Below are 20203 nucleotides of genomic sequence, written 5' to 3'. Positions count from 1 at the left end.
ATTTTACTGTCACAGACCATCCGGACTTCGCCGAAATTAGGTCCACTTGACTTGAGTGTCACCTGTATATCAGTTCCATCAGCATTTTAAACTCCCAGGTGGCAAGTACAGCTTGTCTGGCATATCTGAGAGAATGTCTGTGACAACCTCATGGACAAAGTACAGGTGAATAAAATGGTCTCAGACATTGTTTAAAATCTATTCAGTGGGATCATCTGATGATTATGTTACCAACAGCAAATTGTAAATGGAAGTATTCAGGGAAAGAAAATTTAGAAACTTATATTAATTAAGAGATATTGTTCAGAGTTTAGACCTAAATGGATGTCACATGAACCAATAAGACTAGTATCACAAAAGAAAAATTCATGGGATTTGCTAAGAAAGGTGGCAAAGATTTCTATACTTATAGCTTACTGGATTATAGAAATATTGGACAACATGTTTCAAATATAGGAAACACAGGAAATATATAGGACAAGTGGAAGAACTACATTCTATAGAAAAAAACTAATGGATTTAAAGCATTGTGGGTTTCCAGGGCAGAAAAATCAATGTATTTGCAGATGTATTTATCATCCTGATACAGTTTTTAAGAGAACAACTGAAAGGGCTTGCATGACTCTTTGTTGTGAGAAGAGGAAGTCTGGGTTCTAATTTTGGTTATCCCCCACCCTCGTAGAGAAGACTGTGTGGTGGGGGAGGTACAGTTGGAAGCCCTTCTTTGCTAGCTAGTACTGGCATTCTGTACTTCAATAAAAGAAAAACTTTCTTGAATAAGAATGCATAAGCAAAGATGAAAACTATGTTTAGGTATGATAGACTGGTAAAAACTAGTTGAACTAATATCAGAATTATGGAGTATATGTGCTAGACAGCTATATACAAATGCACTAGTGACAACTGAATTAGATGGCAGATTGGATTTACATTTCTAGTGTTGGAGAAACATCAAATAACTTTAGAGTCATAGTGTAGGTGATGTCTACAATCTAAACTTTGAGCTGCAATTCTATATAAAAAAAAAGTCTTACCTCCACAAACTTTTTCCTCAGCAATAGTGCTGTGTTTTTCATATGGTAAATTACCAAGTAAAAAGCCTGCAAAATAAACAAATATAAAATTTAAAAAATTCATCACTAAAGTCATCAATTACCACTAGAGTTTTTAGTTTATTTTACTTCATATATATGATAAAAAAAGAAAATAATGTACAGGTTTAATAATTAAATGAATTCTAAAATGTAATTACTACTATTTGTCTGAAGGGTTTTTATCTAGAATACATGATATCAAGAAATTAACTATTTCACCTGCGGTCTAACTGCAAAACAGGTCACTTGTCAGGTGGCAGATCTAAGGAAAGTCACCTGCTGCCAGTCCCTATTGTATTGTTGGCTAGAGTTAGAATCAACTTGTTGATTTCTGATTTTGAAACTTGGAATATTTCTCAATTTTTAAAATTGGAATTTTTTTTTAAACCAAAGTTATCTTGAAAAACTAACTTCATCAACATATCAGACTTTTATATTAACTTTTGAATAGCACAATGTCTGTTAATTTAAAAACTAAAATATCCATCAGAGTAACAACAGTATTGATTTCACTCTTGACATGCATCATTGATTATATTAGAACTAAAGAAATGTTCAAGTTCTGCAAATTGCAGCGTCTGAGACTAGGCACCTACGAGGTGATCTAATTGAGGTGTAAGGTGTATAAGGCATTGAATTGTTTGAGCAAGCTCAATGCTGATGGGTTGTTGTTGTGTTCGGATTAACAACTAGGGTCATACTGTGTCTTTCTAATGGTTAATAGGAAATGCTAACGTTATTGCAGTACCTGTTATAATTTATGGTATATTCCTATTGGTTATATTCAAAATTGGTTCCAAGCACGGCTTTTTTTCTCTTTTAGCTTTGTAGCAATCTTCATTCTACCATTGGTTTTGGTGTACCCGTTTGCGCTAGTCAGATTTTTGCATGGAAATTTGGGCTGCTGATGATATATGGCTGGTAATGTGTTTGGTTACATCATCAATATTAGCATTAGCATTAGTTGAGGCATATGATGCAAGAAAGCAAGCTCATACAGTATCAGCCAAAAAAAAACCCTTCCCATTTCACCCATCTGGTCACTCCAATGTTTGTCTAGTTCAGCCTTAAATTTATTTAAGCTATCAACTTCCACAACGACAGATTATTATTATTATTATTAGCTATATGGTGCAAGGAAGCCTGAGGCGCTTATACTGCACCAGCCAAAAAAAAAAAAATTCCTGAGCCACCCTGAGAGAGAGAGAGAGAGAGAGAGAGAGAGAGAGAGAGAGAGAGAGAGAGAGAGAGAGAGAGAGAGAAGGGAATCACCAAAAAAGAGAAGAATGATGATGATATCCAGCTCAGGACCCTGGGTGTGCCATGTCCACACTCACCAGATGTGAGCCCCTGATGGAAGTCTGTACCAGCAATCAACTACCTGCTGGCTAAAGGCAAACTTCTGCACATCTATTCTACAACTGTCTTTCCTCAATTTGAATCTATGCCCCATCAGGTTCTTAATCTGAGCAAGTGGAAGTATCTCGTCAGCATTGAGCCTGCTGTTGTTATTATTTGGTTTAACGACACAAGGGCTACTAAGGCCAAATTGTGTCTGTTCATCGTTAATTCACACAAAGCATATCATTAGAGAGGTTAAATTATATGCTTCTGTACAAGCCAACATGTTTTAGTTATAATAAAAGTTCTTCAATATTTGCTTCATTTCCTAAGAAATGAGATAAATCAGGTGATATATTCAGCATGGAGAGTGAATGAAAAGTGTTTGACCTGATGGTTGAATGTAAGGGACACTCCAACCAGAAAATGATGGACCATAAGTTGCGTCTGACAGGATGAGCACTGTGGTGAGTTTTCTCCCAATAATAGAAAGAGATGAGTATGATGAGTGTGTCCAATTCTGAGTTTTGCCAGTACCACTTCCTCTCGTCTGTTTCGTCGGAAGCCAGACAGCCACGGCTTTGAATCCTGTTTTATCTGGTAAAGTTTATTGTTGGTGTCACTTTTCCAGATCTGTGACCATTTATCATAGCATGTTTTGCATATGACAGACATATAGTCAGAGTAAGAAACCTGAGGATGTTGTGAGAGAGCGGGTTGAGGATGTTTAGTGGCAAAGTCATCACTTTCATTTCCCAGAATGCCTGAATGGCCAGGGATCCAGCAAAAACTGATTGACTGATTGGACATACTGCAAGAAAATAGCTGGGAATCAATCTGTTTCAATGTAGGATGAAAAGAGGAGAAATTCTTCCCTAGGGCAGAGACAGTTAGGGAGTCTGTGTAAATTATGGCAGACAAGATGTAAAGCTCAATAATCTTACTAAGCACTAACTTAATGGCATACAATTCAACTGTGAAGACACTGCAAGCTAGCGGTAGTGTGGATGAAATTGTACATAAAGGAAATACTTCCGCAGCACCTACTATACTGTGAGTTTTGGAACCATCTGTATAAATTTTATAGGCATGGCTGATTATGGTAGCATAAGCTGAATGTAACTGTCTGATATTGCAGGGAGGTATAATATTTTTCCCCCAATAGAGGAAGTGTATATCTTGAGAGACAGACACATATGTCCAAGGTGGAACCAGTGGAGTTGGTCTTGAAAAATTTCATTTAATTTGACATTCCAACTGTGAACAAGCTCTTTGATCCTGAGCGAGGCAGGGCTATTTTCATTTGGCTTGTTCTCATAGAAGGCTTTCCACTGAGTATTATAAAGATACTCCCAACATGGGTGCGGTTAATAAAAATTAATAGGGATCTGAAGTCTTCAAGTAAATTCTTTAGCATAACATAATGAACACCATCTGGGCCTGCTGCACTATTGGAAGATCTGTTTAATGATTTTTGAAGTTCTATTAATGTAAAGGGTTGGTCGTATGTGAATGAGCGGTGCGTGAAGAAGTTGATTTTATACCGTTCTGCACTTGCTTTGACGTTCTGGAAGGTGGACACATAGGAGGCAGAAGCAAAGACTTTAGCAAAATGATTCTGCTAGTGCATTGACAACTTCCAGCTGTAGATAGGTCTTTCCCTTTCCAGTGAAGTACTGGAGTGGGCACTCGAACAAATTTTCCATTTATCGCCTGTATTCTTTTCCAGATGACCTGTGTATCCATGTCTTTGGTGATGGTTGAAGTGAAATAAATCCATGGATCCCTTTTTGTTTTCTGTCTAACTTGTCTAGCTTTTGCTTTGAGTTTTTTTTATAAGCAATTAGGTTACTAGTGGTGGGATACTTGCGGAAATTATTCCAAGCACGGTTTTTTTCCTGTTTGGCAATTAAACAATCTGTATTCCACCAGTGATTTCTGTGTTTGTGATAAGGCGTGGATTTTGGAATCAAAGCATTAGCTGCAGTCAGAATCTGATTGATTATGTAAGTATTACTTCATCAATATGTGGTCATTGAACATAAAATCTATCTAAGACTATTTGGGCAGAATAGTCATCCCAGTTTGCCTTTTTAAACTGTCAATTGGATCGCTGAACAGAATTTGGAGTTACCCCTGTTTGTAGTAAGCAAATAATTGGAAAGTGATCACTGTTAAAGGGATCAGTGAATACCAACCATGTCATGATTGGAAAGATGGATGGTGAACAAATTGTCAAGTCTATTGAAGAAGCAGATTCTGTTAGTAGGTGGATGTAGGTAGGAGATACAGAATTTAATAAATTAAGATCATTATTATTCATGGATTCCTCCATAATTTTGCCTCTTCTATCCATTGTCGCAGACCCCCCACAGTGAATGGTGTCCATTAAAATCACCAAAAAGACAAATTGGGATTGGGGGTTGTGAAATTAGGTTTTGTCAAGTTCTGAATTCAGAAGTGATAGAGATGGAAACAATGATAACTGAAATACCAACTACAATATGTGCTGCCAAATTCTAGACTGGTTCTTATTTGGATTGGCCTAGATGGAATATCAGGGTTAACAAGAACAGCTACTCCGCCACGGGCAGGAGAGTTTGAACTCCTATCTCGTCTGTATATCACATAATTTGAGAATTTTGGTGAAACTTGGGGTGACAAGAATGTTTCCTGTAGGCACACCTATGGGATTGAATTGGGCTAGTAAATCCCTTAAGTCATCAGAATGACTGCTTGGTCCTCTGCAGTTCCATTGAATGATGTTATGCATTATTTAGATTTAGCTGAGGATGATTCGTCTGACTGTTTTTTGTTCGTGGGACATTTTTTCTGGTCTTTTTTTGGGAATGTGGGGCATCCAATATCCATGATGTCATCTGCATAGAGTTCTAGAATGGACTCCTCATTACCTAGCAGCTCATCTACATCCATACTGTTGGTAGGAGATTCCAATTTTTTACAGTGAGTCAGATTTTAATTGTTCTTTTTCAACTGGGACTGATGGGGTACGAGTAGGAATGCTGATTGGAGTATTTGTGGCTTCGCTAGTTTTTTTTTGGAGGATTATCTTTCTTAGAGGTTGAAAGTGTAGATTTAAGCCAATTCGCTAGAAAGGTGTTAGGCGGAACTGATACATCTGTTTGAGCGGCAATAAAAACAAAGTTTCGAGTGTGAGCTGCATAGGAACGACTATAGGCATAGTCAACATAACTTGTCTGTGTACCTCAAGAAACGTCACTTTATTTTCTCTTTTGTATTTTTGAATTTTCTTTCATGTTATCCATAGCTCACAAGTTTTGGAAAAGGCTGGATGGCTTCCTTTGCAGTTTGGACAAACAGGTGTTTTGACTGAGCAATCTCCTTGAGTATGCTCTTTAGATCCGCAGATAGGACATATAGCTTCCCCTCGATTGGAGTATTTGGAGTATTAAAACTGTGTCAACCTCGACAAGTCTGCTGGGAATGACCGTATTTCTGACATTTAAAGCACCACACAGTATTATGAATGCAAGGTCGAATCTGACAGTTTAAATAACCAGCTTTAATTGAGGATGGTAAGTCTGGAGTGCTAAATGTCAGAATAATGGATCTAGTTGGAGTGAGAATTTCATCCTTTTTCGTCAAGATCAGTTTCACATTTATTACTTTTTGACTGCTCAGTTCTTGGAGTAGTTCTTCGGAGGCTGTAATTAGGTCCCACTCGCTGATGACACCTTTTGATGAATTTAGTGTTTTTTAGGGAGTAATTTATACTGCCAACCCACCAAATGTTGTTTTTAACAGTCGCTCAGAATGTTTTGACGTAATCTGGTGACCTTCAATTAGCAGGTCACCAGATTGCAGTCTTTTAACCATTTTTGGTGATCAAGCAATAGACTACAAGATTTTCTAAATTAAGAATGGTGATAACTTACCCACAGGTTGGGTGGATAGGGAATGAATCACCAGCAAGTTTGGTACATCGTCATGACATTCTGCTTCTCTTTGTAGTCTCTTAGGTTGACTTGAGTCATGGTCAAAGTTAGAAAGTTCTGCTCTTGAGCTCGAAGGCTCTGAGATTGGATAACTATTTTTATCCATGGTGGCTCCTTTTGGCCCTGGGGGTTTCTCTTTACCATCCAGGTTACCGACTCTGCCACGGGGAGGCAGGAGCAGGTTTTTTTTTTTTTTTTTTATGAAAACCCCAAACACGAAAGGTATCAAAACCTATAGTACTTAGTACCGTGCATGGGTTGAAGGAGAAGTATGGGGGGAGGGGGATGCCGGAAAACTTTGCTCTAGAGACTAAACATGAGTTTCACCACTGTGCCGCTTTGTGGCCAAGCATAGAAGTTAGTACAGTTAATAAGGTAGCTAAATTACAGAAAAAGGTGCTTTTCTTCTTCTAGGCTCTCTTAATTCTTTTAAGAAATTACAGCTACTTAACAGAAAATTTTAATAAGTGCGAGAGAAAACAAAGGAACACTCAGTCGCTGGGGAAAAAGATGCTGTGTAAACGCACAAGAATCGCTTGACAATGGAAAGGCCTGGCACCCGGGGTCCACTGAGCCTGCTCAAACCATTCAAGGCCTTATACACCTTGATCAGATCACCTCGCAAGTCCTAGAATGTAAGCCTTTCTTTGTTCCTCTCACAAATCATGTTGCCATTCTCTGTACTCATTCTAACAACTCTATATCCTTCCTAAAATGAGGCCTCCCAACTCATACAGTACTCAAGGTGTGGCCTGACCAGAGCCTTATAAAAAAGGGATAATCACCTCATTTTCTCTGGTAGCAAAATTCCTATATATCATTGACAAAACTCCATGACCTGTTCTGGCAGCCAGTCTGTACTGCTCAGAGAACTTCAAATCTGACTGCACAATTATCCCCAGGTCTTTTTTCATTCTCCACCTCCCTGAATGTAGTACCACACAGTGGTATGTTTCTCTTGGGTTAATGCTACCCATATGAATTATTTTGCATTTGTCAATGTTAAACTTCATTGCCACTTCTCAGCCCATCTGCCTAACTTTTCTAGATCCTGTTGCAGTAGCATACTGTCTTTAGTGTCATTAACAACCCTGCCAACCTTTGTATCATCAGTGTTCGGTGCTGAGCCCATTGATATCATTGATAAATACACAAAACAATGGGCTCAGCACCGAACCCTGGGAGACTCTGCTAATAAAATTAGTCCATGTAGAGCAGTGTTCATTTATTAACAATCTTTGCCATCTCCCACTCAACCATCCCTTTATCTATTGCAGTAACTTTCCCTTAATGCCATTCTGCTCCAATTTGTACAGCAGTCTTCTATGTGCAACAGTATCAAAAGCTTTCCTGAAATCCAATTATATGATATCAAAATTATTTTTACCATCCAGTTCCTTTGTGACCACATCATAGTATCCAATCAAATGGTCAGACAAGACTTCCCCTTAACAAACCCATGTGTGTCTGAACTATTACTGCTGTCTTGTCTAGGTGATCCTGTATCACCTCTTTAACCAATGACCCCATTATTTTCCCCGGAACACAATTTAAACTAACAGGTCTTATTTTGTGAATTGGGGATACATTTGCACATCTGCAGTCCATGGAAACCTCCCCTGACTCTAAGGATACTCTCATAATTATGGCTAAGGGTTTGCTTACTTCCCTTGCTGCCTTCTTCATTATAACTGGCATTGTTTGTTTATGGGCTTTATGGCAAAAGAGCAGCAAGGCCAAAATGCGCCTAACTATGGTAATGTTAAATACACAGTTTATGTATATAAATGTTGTTGACGTTCACACTGCGTTGTACAGTTGTATCCATTTAAAGAATGAAAAATCCAGAGTTGTTTGTGAAAGATAAATTAAAACATTTACAGAGAGATTCTATTTCATTTTGTCCAAATCCCAGATCAATTTCAGATGGCCATTTGCATGGTTCAAGAATTCGCAACCCTTTTATAATGTCTGAAATCGAAATTCCTTCAGTAAGTTCAGTAGAATCTGTACTAACACTCAGCCTGTGCTTTGTATTATTAATAATACTGTTTAGAAACTGATTTCCATGAATTACTGTCACTTTGTTATTGTCCATTAATGTTACTGAAAATAATTGCATTTTTTCAATAGCATCTGAGGCTTCTAACAACTTTTTTTCCTTTTTGAGGATCTTTTAAAAATTCCAAGTAATGAATTTTACGATGAATCAATTTGTTTGCATATACTATTGTATTTCTTTTTTGCAATGAAGCTGAAAGAACTGATAGCTCAAACAATACATCGTACATCAGGGCTAAATTTAGAACAAACCGTTTGGATGAAATTCATTGAACATGGATTGTTCAGTTTTGTTTCGGTTATCTTTACTGGCATTTTCAAAATGATGGCATAAAGATGCAAAATTTTGCCAAACTGCTGATACAGTCCTAAAGGAGCTGGCCACCCAACTTACATTAAATTCCCATCCAATCCTTTTAATTTCTTTGCCGATGCTGGTAGTGCATGCTTCTATTTCTCTCTGGTTTTTTGGAGATTGACTGTACAAAGTGTACAGCTTGTCCATAAAAACTTCTGATGTTGCATCTCTAACTGATAACTGAAGCCAATGGTTTAAACAATGCCATATGATCAAATTTGGATATTTTTCTAATAATTTATTTCCAACTCCAGATTTTCTGCCCAACATAATACTTGTCCCATCGCTTCTAAAAGAAATTAAATAGTGTTTTAAATAATTGTCGTCAAATCTGTATTTTTCAAGACATTTTAAAAGGCACTCTGTTATTGTGAAAGCTGTCTGATCTGGCAATTCGATTAAATCAAGAAACAAGTAATGTGGATCTTTCATTTTATTGGTTTCACATTTTTAATAAATAATCAGGGAAGGTTTCTTGCTTAGAGTGGTAGACTCATCAATCAGAATAGAAATTCTTACTTAGAGTGGTACTGTTTCCACGTATATCCAAAATTTGTTGTTGGCACAATTTTAATTTCATTTGCCTTGTGACATGCTCTATTATATTAGTAGCACTTAATCTGTTGTTGTTGTTGTTATTATTGAGTTTAACGACACATAGGCTGCTGGGGCCATATTGTGTCTTTCTAATGGTGACTATGAAACAATACCTATATTTTGTGGTATATTCCTATCTGTTTTAAGAAAGTAAATAGTTCCTTTTTATTAGGATCATCTCCCAGGATCTGCATCAAATTTACTGATGACTGTGTATTAGATATAGACTTAAAGATGCCTAAGCGAATGGTTTGAAGGTGGGGACAGTCCACTAGCAAATGGCGAATGGTCAGTTGAATTTGGCATGATGTGCATTGGGGTGCACTGTCATTATTTAATAGATACAGGTGAGTGAGGTGTGTATGCCCAATCCTTAGCCTTCCTAAAATTGTTTCTTCTCGTCTATTTTTCCGGAAACTGGAGAGCCACAGCTTTGGTTCTGGTTTTATTCTGTACAGTTTGTTTCCTGGATAACCTCTCCAGATCAGTGACCATCTATTGTAGCATGCTTTACGAATGATATGTTTGAAATCGGAATACGGAACTTGACAATTCTGTAAAATATTGGTATCTGGTTGTTTGGCTGCAAGATCTGCTCTTTCATTACCTGCTATTCCAGAATGCCCTGGTATCCAGCAGAATGTCACTGTTTGGTTTGACTCATTGCACACAAGTAATTTGGAATGGATTTGTTTGATAACAGGGTGAGAGGAGTTGGTACTGCTATTTATGGCAGAGACAGCACTGAGGGAGTCAGTGTATATTAAGGCAGAAGAAATCAGAAGTTGAGTAATGTGATCTAGGGCCATGTTAATGGCATAAAGCTCTGCAGTGAAGATACTGCATTCTACAGGTAATGAGATAGAAGTAGTGAATGAAGGGAAGATTGCCGCAGCGCCTACTTGGGTCTCAGTTTTTGATCCATCAGTATAGATCTTACAGGCCTGTGAATTAGAAGCACAATGAGTTTCATGTAATTGTGCGATATTGAAGGGAGACAAGGTTTTCTTTCCCCACTGTTGGAAATAATCATCATAAATTGCACGGATATTAGTCCACGGTGGATCAGGCGGTGTTATGTCCTCATATATATTGCCGATGTCAATATTCCACGTTTGAGTTAGTTCTTTAAGTCTAAGTGCAGCAGGTCTGTTTTCATTTGGTTTGCTGTTGAAGAATGACTCCCATTCGGTATTGTACAGACATCTCCAATTCGGGTGAGAGGGAAGACTGCGGATTTTTGCAGCATACATCAAAAGCAATGTTTTCCTCCGAAGATGTAAGGGAGGTTCGTGGGCTTCAATATAAAGGCTCTGAACTGGGGAGGTTCTGAAAGCCCCTAGAGAAACTCTGAGAGCACTGTGCTGGATCGTGTTCAATCGCTCTAGAATAGTTTTCCTAGCAGAGTCATACACTGGGGAGCCATAGTCTAAACGGGACCTGATGAGAGCTCTATAGAGATGGATCAGGGTATGCCGATCAGCACCCCACGACATAGATGACACACACCGGAGGATGTTCAATTTCTTCAAGCAGATGGTCCGAAGGTAGGTCACATGTGCTTGAAAGTTTAGTTTCCTATCTAGCACCAGGCCAAGAAAACGGACAGTGTGAGTAAGAGGTATTGGCATGTTATTGATCTTTAGCTCAGGATCAGGATGAAGTGACCGTAGTTTGCAGAAGTGAGTAGTGGTGGATTTCTGTTCAGCAAGACGATATCCATTGCATAAGGTCCAGGTTTCTATTTTGTATAGAGCATTTTGCAACTGTCTTTCGATAGTATTCATACTTTGTGATTGGCAGGATATGGTGAGGTCATCTGCATACATATAAATTTGAATGTTTTTTGGAAGATCTTCCAAAATTTTGTTGACTCGAATCGCAAATAGGGTAGCACTCAGTATTGAACCTTGTGGGACACCCTCTTCTTGAATGTGAGTTGCAGACAGCACGTTTTTATATCGGACTTGAAAAGTGCGTAATTTTAAAAAGTTCTGAATGATTTGAGGAAGATAGCCTCTCAGCCCCAACTGATGCATATCTTTAATAATGCCATAGCGCCAGGTAGTATCGAATGCTTTGTGAATATCTAGGTTGACCATCACTAGGTGCTGTTTCATGACGAAGGCATTTCGTATGTTGCATTCAAGTTTTACAAGTAAATCTAGGGTGGATCTGTTTTTACGGAAGCCATATTGGTGATCAGAGAGAAGATGCTGGGAATCTAGAAACCAGGTGAGCCTCTTATGTACCATCCTTTCAAAGATTTTGCCTAAACAGCTTGTTAATGATATCGGTCTGTAGTTCTGGACCAGAGTGGGATCTTTGCCTGGTTTTGGAATAGCACAAATATAGGAATGCCACCAGGACAGAGGATAAGTATTTTCTGAAAAGATACGGTTAAAGAATATTAATAAAATGCCGAGGTCAGATTCACATAGATGCTGCAACATACTGTAGTGAATACCGTCTGGTCCTGCTGCACTATTTGACGATTTGCTTAAGCATTCCTTCAGCTCGACTAAAGTAAAAGGCTGGTTATAAGGGAGTGAGTGTCTAGTTTGAAAATTTAATTTTTGACGTTCTTCACTAGTTTTAATGCGTTGAAAGGATGTCACATAAGAGGATGAGGCGGAAATGTCATAAAAAGACTCTGATAGCGCATTTGCAATATCATTAGGGGAAGATAATTCCTGCCCATTCCATTGTATTATTGGTGATTGCAACGGTAGAAATTTCCCATTGAGTGCTCGTATTTTTTTCCAAATAATTCGAGTGTCAGTATTTTTGTTAATGGATGAGGCGAAGTTAGTCCAGGATTCATGTTTTGCTTTTTTTCTAATCTGTCTCGCTTTAGCTCTGAGTTTTTTGTAAACAATTAGGTTGGCGGTAGTTGGGAATTTACGAAAGTGGTTCCAAGCTCTGTTTTTATCACGCTTTGCTTTGGAGCATTCTTCATTCCACCACTGATTTTGGTGTACACTCTTGTGCAGATTAGATTTTGGAATGGAAATTTCTGCTGCAGATAATAGTTGGCTGGTAATGTGGTCAGTTACGTTATCAAGATTCTGTTGCTGTACATATTGCTTTTCAAATGTAACACAACTGGAATAGGTTTTCCAGTCTGCTTTTTGGAAGCTCCAAGAAATACGGCCTTTAGGGTATGACATGACCTGTGTTTGTATTGAACTAATGATAGGGAAATGGTCACTGTGGAATGGATCATTTAGCACTAACCATTCCATGCTTGGAAAAAGAGATGCTGAACAGATGGATAGGTCTATGGCGGATGTAGTACCAGCAGGTAGTTGAATATGAGTTGGAGAACCAGAGTTTAAAAGAGTCAGGTTATGGTTATCCAGGAATGTTTCGATTAGTTTGCCTCTACCATCCATGGTGGAGGATCCCCACAATGGATGGTGACCATTGAAATCACCAAGTAAACAGACGGGAGGTGGAAGTTGCGTAATGAGACTGTCCAGTTCAGTCTGGGAGCAAGGATAATTCGGTGATATATAGATGGATGCAAGTGATAACGATATTCCCATTGCTATCCGGACTGCTACAACTTCTAAGGAGGTATTTAGTTGGAGATGTCGTGAGGGAATTGTAGATTTCACAAGTATAGCTACCCCACCACGAGCAGGAGAGTTAGAAACCCTGTCTCGCCTAAACATAGTATAGTTTTTGATTTTGACCGAAGCGTGTGGTGATAAGAATGTTTCTTGTAAGCACGCACCTACTGCATTAGTTTGACTGAGTAAATCACTGAGGTCGTCTATATTACTGCGTAATCCTCGACAGTTCCATTGTAGGAATTTATTCATTGGTTGGATTTGTTTGAGGAAGATTGATCTGACTGTTTTTTCTGAGAAGGTTTCTGTCTGCTTGGTTTTGGTTTCTCATTTCTGGGAAAGATTGGGCGTCCTGTATCCATGATATCATTAGCATGTAATTCTAGTACTGTGTCGTCATCCTCCGATTGAACATCAGTTTCCATGTTGATATTTCGTGGCTTCACCTTTTTCTGATTTTCAACGGTAGTTGATTTTGTTGTTTCGGGAAAAGTTGAGATAGCATCAGTTGGGATGCTGATCGGCGTATTGCTGGTTTCGTTGACTGTAGGTTTCTTATTGCATGATAAAATAGTTTTGGCCCAGGTGGCAAAGGAAATTCTCGGTTCTATGGACACATCTGTTTGAGTTGCAGCTGAGCGGCTGGTTCTAGTAACAGATGCATATGATCGGCTAGGAATGGTTAGTAGCACTTGCTTTCTTGCTTCAGGGTAAGTGACTTTATGTTCAACTTTATATTTCTGGATTTTTTTTCCTGTTTTCCAAAGGTCACATGCTTTAGAAAATGCAGGGTGGTTTTCCTTAAAGTTTGGACAAATAGGAGTGGAAGCTGTACAGTCTTCTTGAGAATGCTCCTTGGAACCACAAAGAGGACACACAGCATCGCCTCGGCATGCTGTTTGAGAATGACCGTACTTCTGACATTTAAAGCAGCGAATGGGGTTTGGGATGTAAGGACGAATCTTACAATTTAGGTAACCTGCTTTAACAGAAGATGGAAGAGTCGGAGTACTGAAAGTTAAAATGATGGACCTGGTTGGTAGTAGGTTGCCATCTCTTTTAGTCATGATTCTCCGTGCATGAGTCACTTTTTGATCACTAAGCTCTTGTATTATTTCTTGTTCAGAGACATTCAGTAAGTCCCATTCGCTGATGACGCCTTTAGAGGTGTTCAGGGTGTTATGTGGCGTAACTGACACTGGAATGTTGTTAAAAGTTGTCAATTTTAACAATTTTTCTGAATGGCTTGGCTTCGAAGCTTCAATTAGAAGGTCTCCGGATTGAAGACGCTTCACCATTTTAGGCGATCCAACAACCGATTCTAAACATTTCTGTATTAGAAATGGCGATAACTTGCCTACAGGTTGTGTGGATAATGAGTGCATTATTAGAAATGCTGGCATATCTGCACTCTGTTTTTCAGTCCGCTGTCTCCTCGGACGATTCAAGTCATGCTCTGAATCAGAGTTGACAGGTCTGGAGCCCGTGGGCTCTAGCGGTGGATATGCATCACAATCCATTGTTGCTCCTTTTAGCCCTGGAAGAGGGAATTCCTTCTCCCAGGTTACCGACCCCGCCACGTGGAGGCAGGAGCGGTGCCAACCAGTGACCAAGCGATCAGCAGAAGAAGAGAGCAGTACGTTGCTAGTGATAGCAGTGACGTTGCAAGCGGGGTTAGCAGTAACGATGCTAGCGGTGAAGCAGTGACGTTGCTCAGCGAGGGAAGCAGTGACGTTGCGAGCGGTCAGCAGTAACGTTGCGAGCGGTGGAGGGATTATTCAAGCACTAGTACTCGCCCTAGGAAAATCGCTAGAAAATCGCACTAGAAAGATCGCTTGGGAACTATCGCTTGGCACTCGGGGCCGCACTTAATCTTGAATGCAAACCGTGAGCAATAACAGTGTCATTCAATTCTTGAAGTTGTAACAACTAAAAATGGTCAGAATATGGTCGATCATGTTAACATGCAGTTCTAAAACCCTTACAAGTGCTAGAAATTTTGGAGTCATTCATTTGATCAATTACTGCTTCTAAATGTTGTTCATTTGCAGTTTGCAAGATTTTTTTCAGCCTGTATATGTGCACTTCTCTCTTTGCCATAAGATGATACCACTATCAAACTCCATTCCTTGAAATGCTAACTCCCTGCATTTTAGATGGCCCTAATTTTTTTTTACAGCAGTACAAGTCAAACATCCCAGGTTTCCAGTGTCACATGTAAGCCAAGGATATGCTTTTTTCTTCTCAGTCCATATGTCAGCATTCCAAATGTGGGGACAATTAAATTTTACTGTTTCTCTCATCTTTGGATCTTGACGGTAAAGAAGAGGTCATGTCATTATCATTTCCACATGTTTGTACATTTTCTTGCACAGTTTTCAGTTTTTTTATCAAGAAATCTATTTAATGTTGTTTGCTTATATTTTTTGCTCATTTTGTATTTAATGAAAATTTCTTGTTTTAATTTTTAAATACTGAAATTACGAAAATTTAAATTTATATATTTAATCCTGTAAAAATTAATCTTTACCTTAGAAGAAAGAGTAATAAATAAATTAATTAATCTAAATACCAGAGATCGGTCATAAACTCACATTGTACATATTATATATATAATAGACAAAAATACATATATGAATATATTTTATAATACATATAATATAATATTATTAAATAATATAATATATAATAATTATATTAAATAATATAATATATAATAATTATATTAAATAATATAATATAATATAATATAATTTTATAATACATACAATATATAATACATATACGAATGACAAAAAAAAAATCTTGTACATCATTCTCCAGAAGACTATATGATCACACCACATTGACTGTACAGTAACTGAATCAGACTTCAGACTCGGTTCAACAACCAGTTCTAGTACTTAGCTCATAGTGAATCAAAATGCAGCATTTGCACACATCATAGTATATCTCATTCATTGGATCTCTTTATCTAGCACATTGTACTTTAGTAAGAAACGTTCAAGTTTAATTGCAAAATTTATATTTTTGTTTTTAAATAAATTTTAAAAAAAATCTATTAATTTTAAAGATTACTATTAATATATATTTTTAGTAGCAATGGGTAAAATAGATATTATTTCTCCCTCCCCTTTGATTATGCCATTATTTCATAATATTAGGTGTATAAATTTAATGATTTTCTATTATGACATTTAGAAAAAAAGTACCAGGAACGTCGTGTCATTCCGGTGCATTCCGTCCTGAATACACCACTGTTTATTTTCATTAACTGTATTTTCTAAAAAAAAAAAAAAAAACTCTTGTTGCCCTTGTAAAGATTTTTTTTTAGATTCTAATTTAGATTCTCTAATTTTCTCCATAAATTTATCATATTGACTTGCATATTTTTTATCATAATGTCTTTAAATATTTTATTCCTTCATGACTGCTATTGTCTCTCTGCATGTTAGAGATTTTTCTTTGAGATATAAAAATATAGTTAATTCCATTTATATTTATTTTTAAATACTCTTTATTTTGAGCTAGTTCCAAAAGAATTAAAAATTTTCAGTTCAAAAACATGAAAAAACTAATGTAACAATGTTACGTTTTAAAAGAGGATACACACCTTTCCATACTCCAGTGATATTAAACAAACATATGTATGTAGAATCAACTAACCCATGTGGACCTGCATAAGCTGACTGATTTTTGAGACTTTCTTTGTAGATGTCGTCAGTCATTTCACCCGCATAGATTAAACCAAATTATCACTGAATGATGCATTTTTTGTAAATTTTATGCCATTTCTAGCATAATAATTATTTTACAATGTATATTATATTAGCTTTTCATTTTACTAGTTTTTCTCAATATTTAATATCGATAGTGTAGGTGGACCTGATCTGGCCCATGGGCTGGAGGGTGGGCATCCAGTTTTAAATTATAAGGTGATTAATAACACACTTAACATAAAACAGAAGTGTCAGCTTGTCTGGACCTGTGTTTTAAGTTAGGGGAAACCTGAATACTAAGAAAAAGTTATTATTATTATTATTTTTTATTTTTTTCAGAAATACCCTCTTCTTGGAACTTTCAGTTGGGGGGGGGCATCAGTGGCAGAATCTGTGTTTTTATTTAATTATTTCCAAAGCTGTTTTTTTAGGGCTTAGTCCACACCCTAAAATGTATAGGCATCTAGGGACAATTATAAATTTGGTGTGGTGTTGCCACTAGGACCATAGACATGAAGACACAGTTTCATGTTTTGTATTAAATCACTGCATAATACAAGTGGTGGACAATTTGTATTAGATTAGGTGCAAAGGATGCATGCTTGTACAGCATCAGCAAAGAAAAAACACCACACATTTTCCACGTCATCTTCCAAACCCCTCTAATAAACCCACAGATGACTGCATAGTGTGCATATATGGATGGGCACCCTTTCAGCCTACATCTACTACTGGAATTTGGGGAAGGCATCCTAGGAAAACTACATGGTTTTCCTAGGGTACAAACTGCTGATGGCTTGGAAAAGGGCCACTTGTATATTAACAAAAACATCAATCTGCAGATGACATTTGTCCCCATCCACAGAAGTTGATATATTGAAGAAATATAATCAAAGATATGCAAAAAGTTTGTTTTTTATGCAATTCTTCTGTGGAAATAAGTGTTAATATTAAATATTTTCTTAGGAGTCAGGCATTCATTCCTCTTTCCCCACCCTGAAAAGACTCCTGTGTTCTCTTTAGATTTTAGATTTTCATTACTTACCCAAAAAAGTAGCTGCATTGCACTGGATAAATGAAGATGGGCTTTTAAAGTAGGATATGCCTGATATAACATATGCATTCAGCCTATCAGGGAAGTCCATAATCTGTTTAAATATAAAAATATAATGATTTTAATTATTTACATTTTGTAATACATTTTGGTAATCATGGGACTTGAAGACTGGCAGTTAAAGATTTTTCTAATTTTCACAACAAAGTCACAAATGTGAATTGTCAAGTAAAGTTCATATAGCCTGACACAGCAGAAAATAAATACAGGCTAATTACAGTTTCATTTACTTGCTAAAACAAGTTTTGCATATATATTTTTTGCCTATATAATCAATATCTAAGAATTGCAAATACACAATTTCTACATTATACAGAAAACAATATTCAATAAAATCTCATAAATCTGGCATTAAAAAAAAATCTGGAATTTTAAAAATTTTACAAATGTGTTTCATTAAGCCAATCAATCTCAACGTATGTATACAGATATTGTCATTTCAAACTATACATCACAAAAACTTGAAATGTTTAAACTTAAAGCTTTGAATGTGATGGTGGAAATTGCTCTGTGTCAGTTTTGTTATGCATGCAATTCTCAATTGCAGGCTTGGTAATTATAGTATATCACTCACTTACTCACTCAGGAAACTGTCCTGTTTCCATAGCAGTGTTGATGGGACAGTTTGCTGAGCAGTTCCCCCAAAAAGTAACCGTTAGTTGTGATTAATAACTTGAGCCAGTTGATTAATAGCCAATGAGAGTCTGAGTTTGACAGGAACTGGATTATCAATGAAGCATCCCATCATATCATAGCTGGAGGTTAGATGACACTGTAAAACATTATTTCAGAAAGCATCAGTTGAGTTTTCTAAGGATATATTGCAAGTGCCCTTCAAAAATAATGTTCCTGCATTAGCAGAGGTTCCTGTTGTAATATTTAATTTACAATTGAGACTATGACAGTTTATTATTATGATTTTATTTTATTTTTTTGTAATTATTGTTTTGTAAACATAAGGCTTAGATAAGGCACTGACTCTCTTTAAAAATTACAGCTGTCAGTTGCAGGCTCCAAAAAAATGACAAGTGTTTGCCTTTTTATTTACATAATTGTTATTTTATATTGTACTCAATACGTAGTCTTATAGTTATAGTTACGCTGGTTATTTTTATTTTAATTTAGATAAACAGTTTTTGTAGATATACGTAATACTTAATATACGTAAAACCGTTATTTCGTTCGAATCTTGCAGCCATTGTTTTTGTATATAGTGGTAGGGAATTCAAATTTTTAATTGAGGTAGTTAGGTAGCTCTAACGTATAATTTATAGAGTAATACGCTTCACTGTTTCCATTAGATAGCGTAGTACTGACATTTAATTAATTTAATTTATTTAATTTTATTAATTTAAAGTATCATGCCCCAAACTAGAGCAGCAAAGCAACGGGCACAAAGTGGCAGAAGTGCTGTGACTCGGGGGAGAACTGAGAGGGGCGATTCTTCAACACATCAGAGCCTAAAAAAATGTGCGACTTGTGAAATGTTTGCCGAACTCTCTGGAACGGAACATGATATTGCCATGGGGGATGTCTTTGTGTGCGTGATGTAAGGAGTGTAAGGAAATCAGGCAACAACTCAGCGTTGTTATGGGCCTATATGAGAGTTTGAAAGACAGAGTGGATGCCCTCGAAAGATCTAAATTGAGGAGCCCATCAGGCTCTCAGCTGCCCACATCAACGCCAGAGCTTGCACTTGGTCATTACGTTTTTTTGTTTTTTTTTTTGGTTTTTAGGAGCATTAGCAACTAAGGCCATATTGCTCCGGGATATGCGGTGGTCGTTCCCTGACCTTTCCACATCCTCTGTATTTGGTGGTGACAGGCTCGAACCCCGGTATAATCAAGAAGCGTGTGCTACGCACTGCTGCTCCTTCCCACCTGGCTATGGAGGCGCCGTGGTCATCACGCAACACAGCGGCAACCCCCAAGGCAGAATGTGTTAGTCCCTTAGGAATTAGTAGTTGTTGCAGACTCTACTGTCAGGGAAACGGGAAACTTGTTTTGTAAAAAGGATAGGTGGAACAGGACCAGAGTATGTCTGCCAGGGGCAAAGGTTGATGACGTTGTAGAGCAGATATCATCTTTTAAGGGCACAAAAGGTGATATAGTTGTACACGTTGGCACTAATGATATTAGGAGTAGGAGACCAGCAGAATTACTTAACAAGTACAGGTCACTGTTGAACAAAAGCCGAGAATTAGGGCTGAATTTGAAAGTGTCTGCAATTTTGCCCAGACACGATAGAAGGGAGTATATGATTAGAGCCTTGTCGATCAATTCGGCCCTGGAGAGATTGTGCAAGGCTCAAGGGGTAGAATTTTTTTCAACCTGGACTGTCTTGTTAACAGGAGAGACTGCTTCTATA

The 20203-nt window shown here is 37.4% G+C and overlaps 1 protein-coding gene across 4 annotated transcripts in view; it reads right to left on the bottom strand.

Annotated features, from left to right (window-relative positions):
• The window catches only part of c11.1 (maestro heat like repeat family protein c11.1), a 1259325-nt gene that overhangs the window by 66189 nt on the left and 1172933 nt on the right, over nt 1-20203 (bottom strand). For all 4 annotated transcript variants that reach the window (XM_090383553.1, XM_090383554.1, XM_090383556.1 and 1 more), the window contains 2 exons: nt 17768-17870; nt 1035-1100 (listed from right to left, as the gene is read on the bottom strand). In XM_090383553.1, the coding sequence (XP_090239679.1) occupies nt 1035-1100; nt 17768-17870 (169 nt within the window). The remainder of the gene's footprint in view (nt 1-1034; nt 1101-17767; nt 17871-20203) is intronic.

Source organism: Mastigoproctus giganteus, chromosome 10, assembly GCF_048544385.1.
Source record: "Mastigoproctus giganteus isolate SK-2022 chromosome 10, ASM4854438v1, whole genome shotgun sequence".
In the NCBI taxonomy this organism is placed as follows: Eukaryota; Metazoa; Arthropoda; class Arachnida; order Uropygi; family Thelyphonidae; genus Mastigoproctus; species Mastigoproctus giganteus.
The sequence above is the reverse complement of the archived record's forward strand: the minus strand, read 5'-3'. Positions and strand labels throughout refer to the sequence as shown.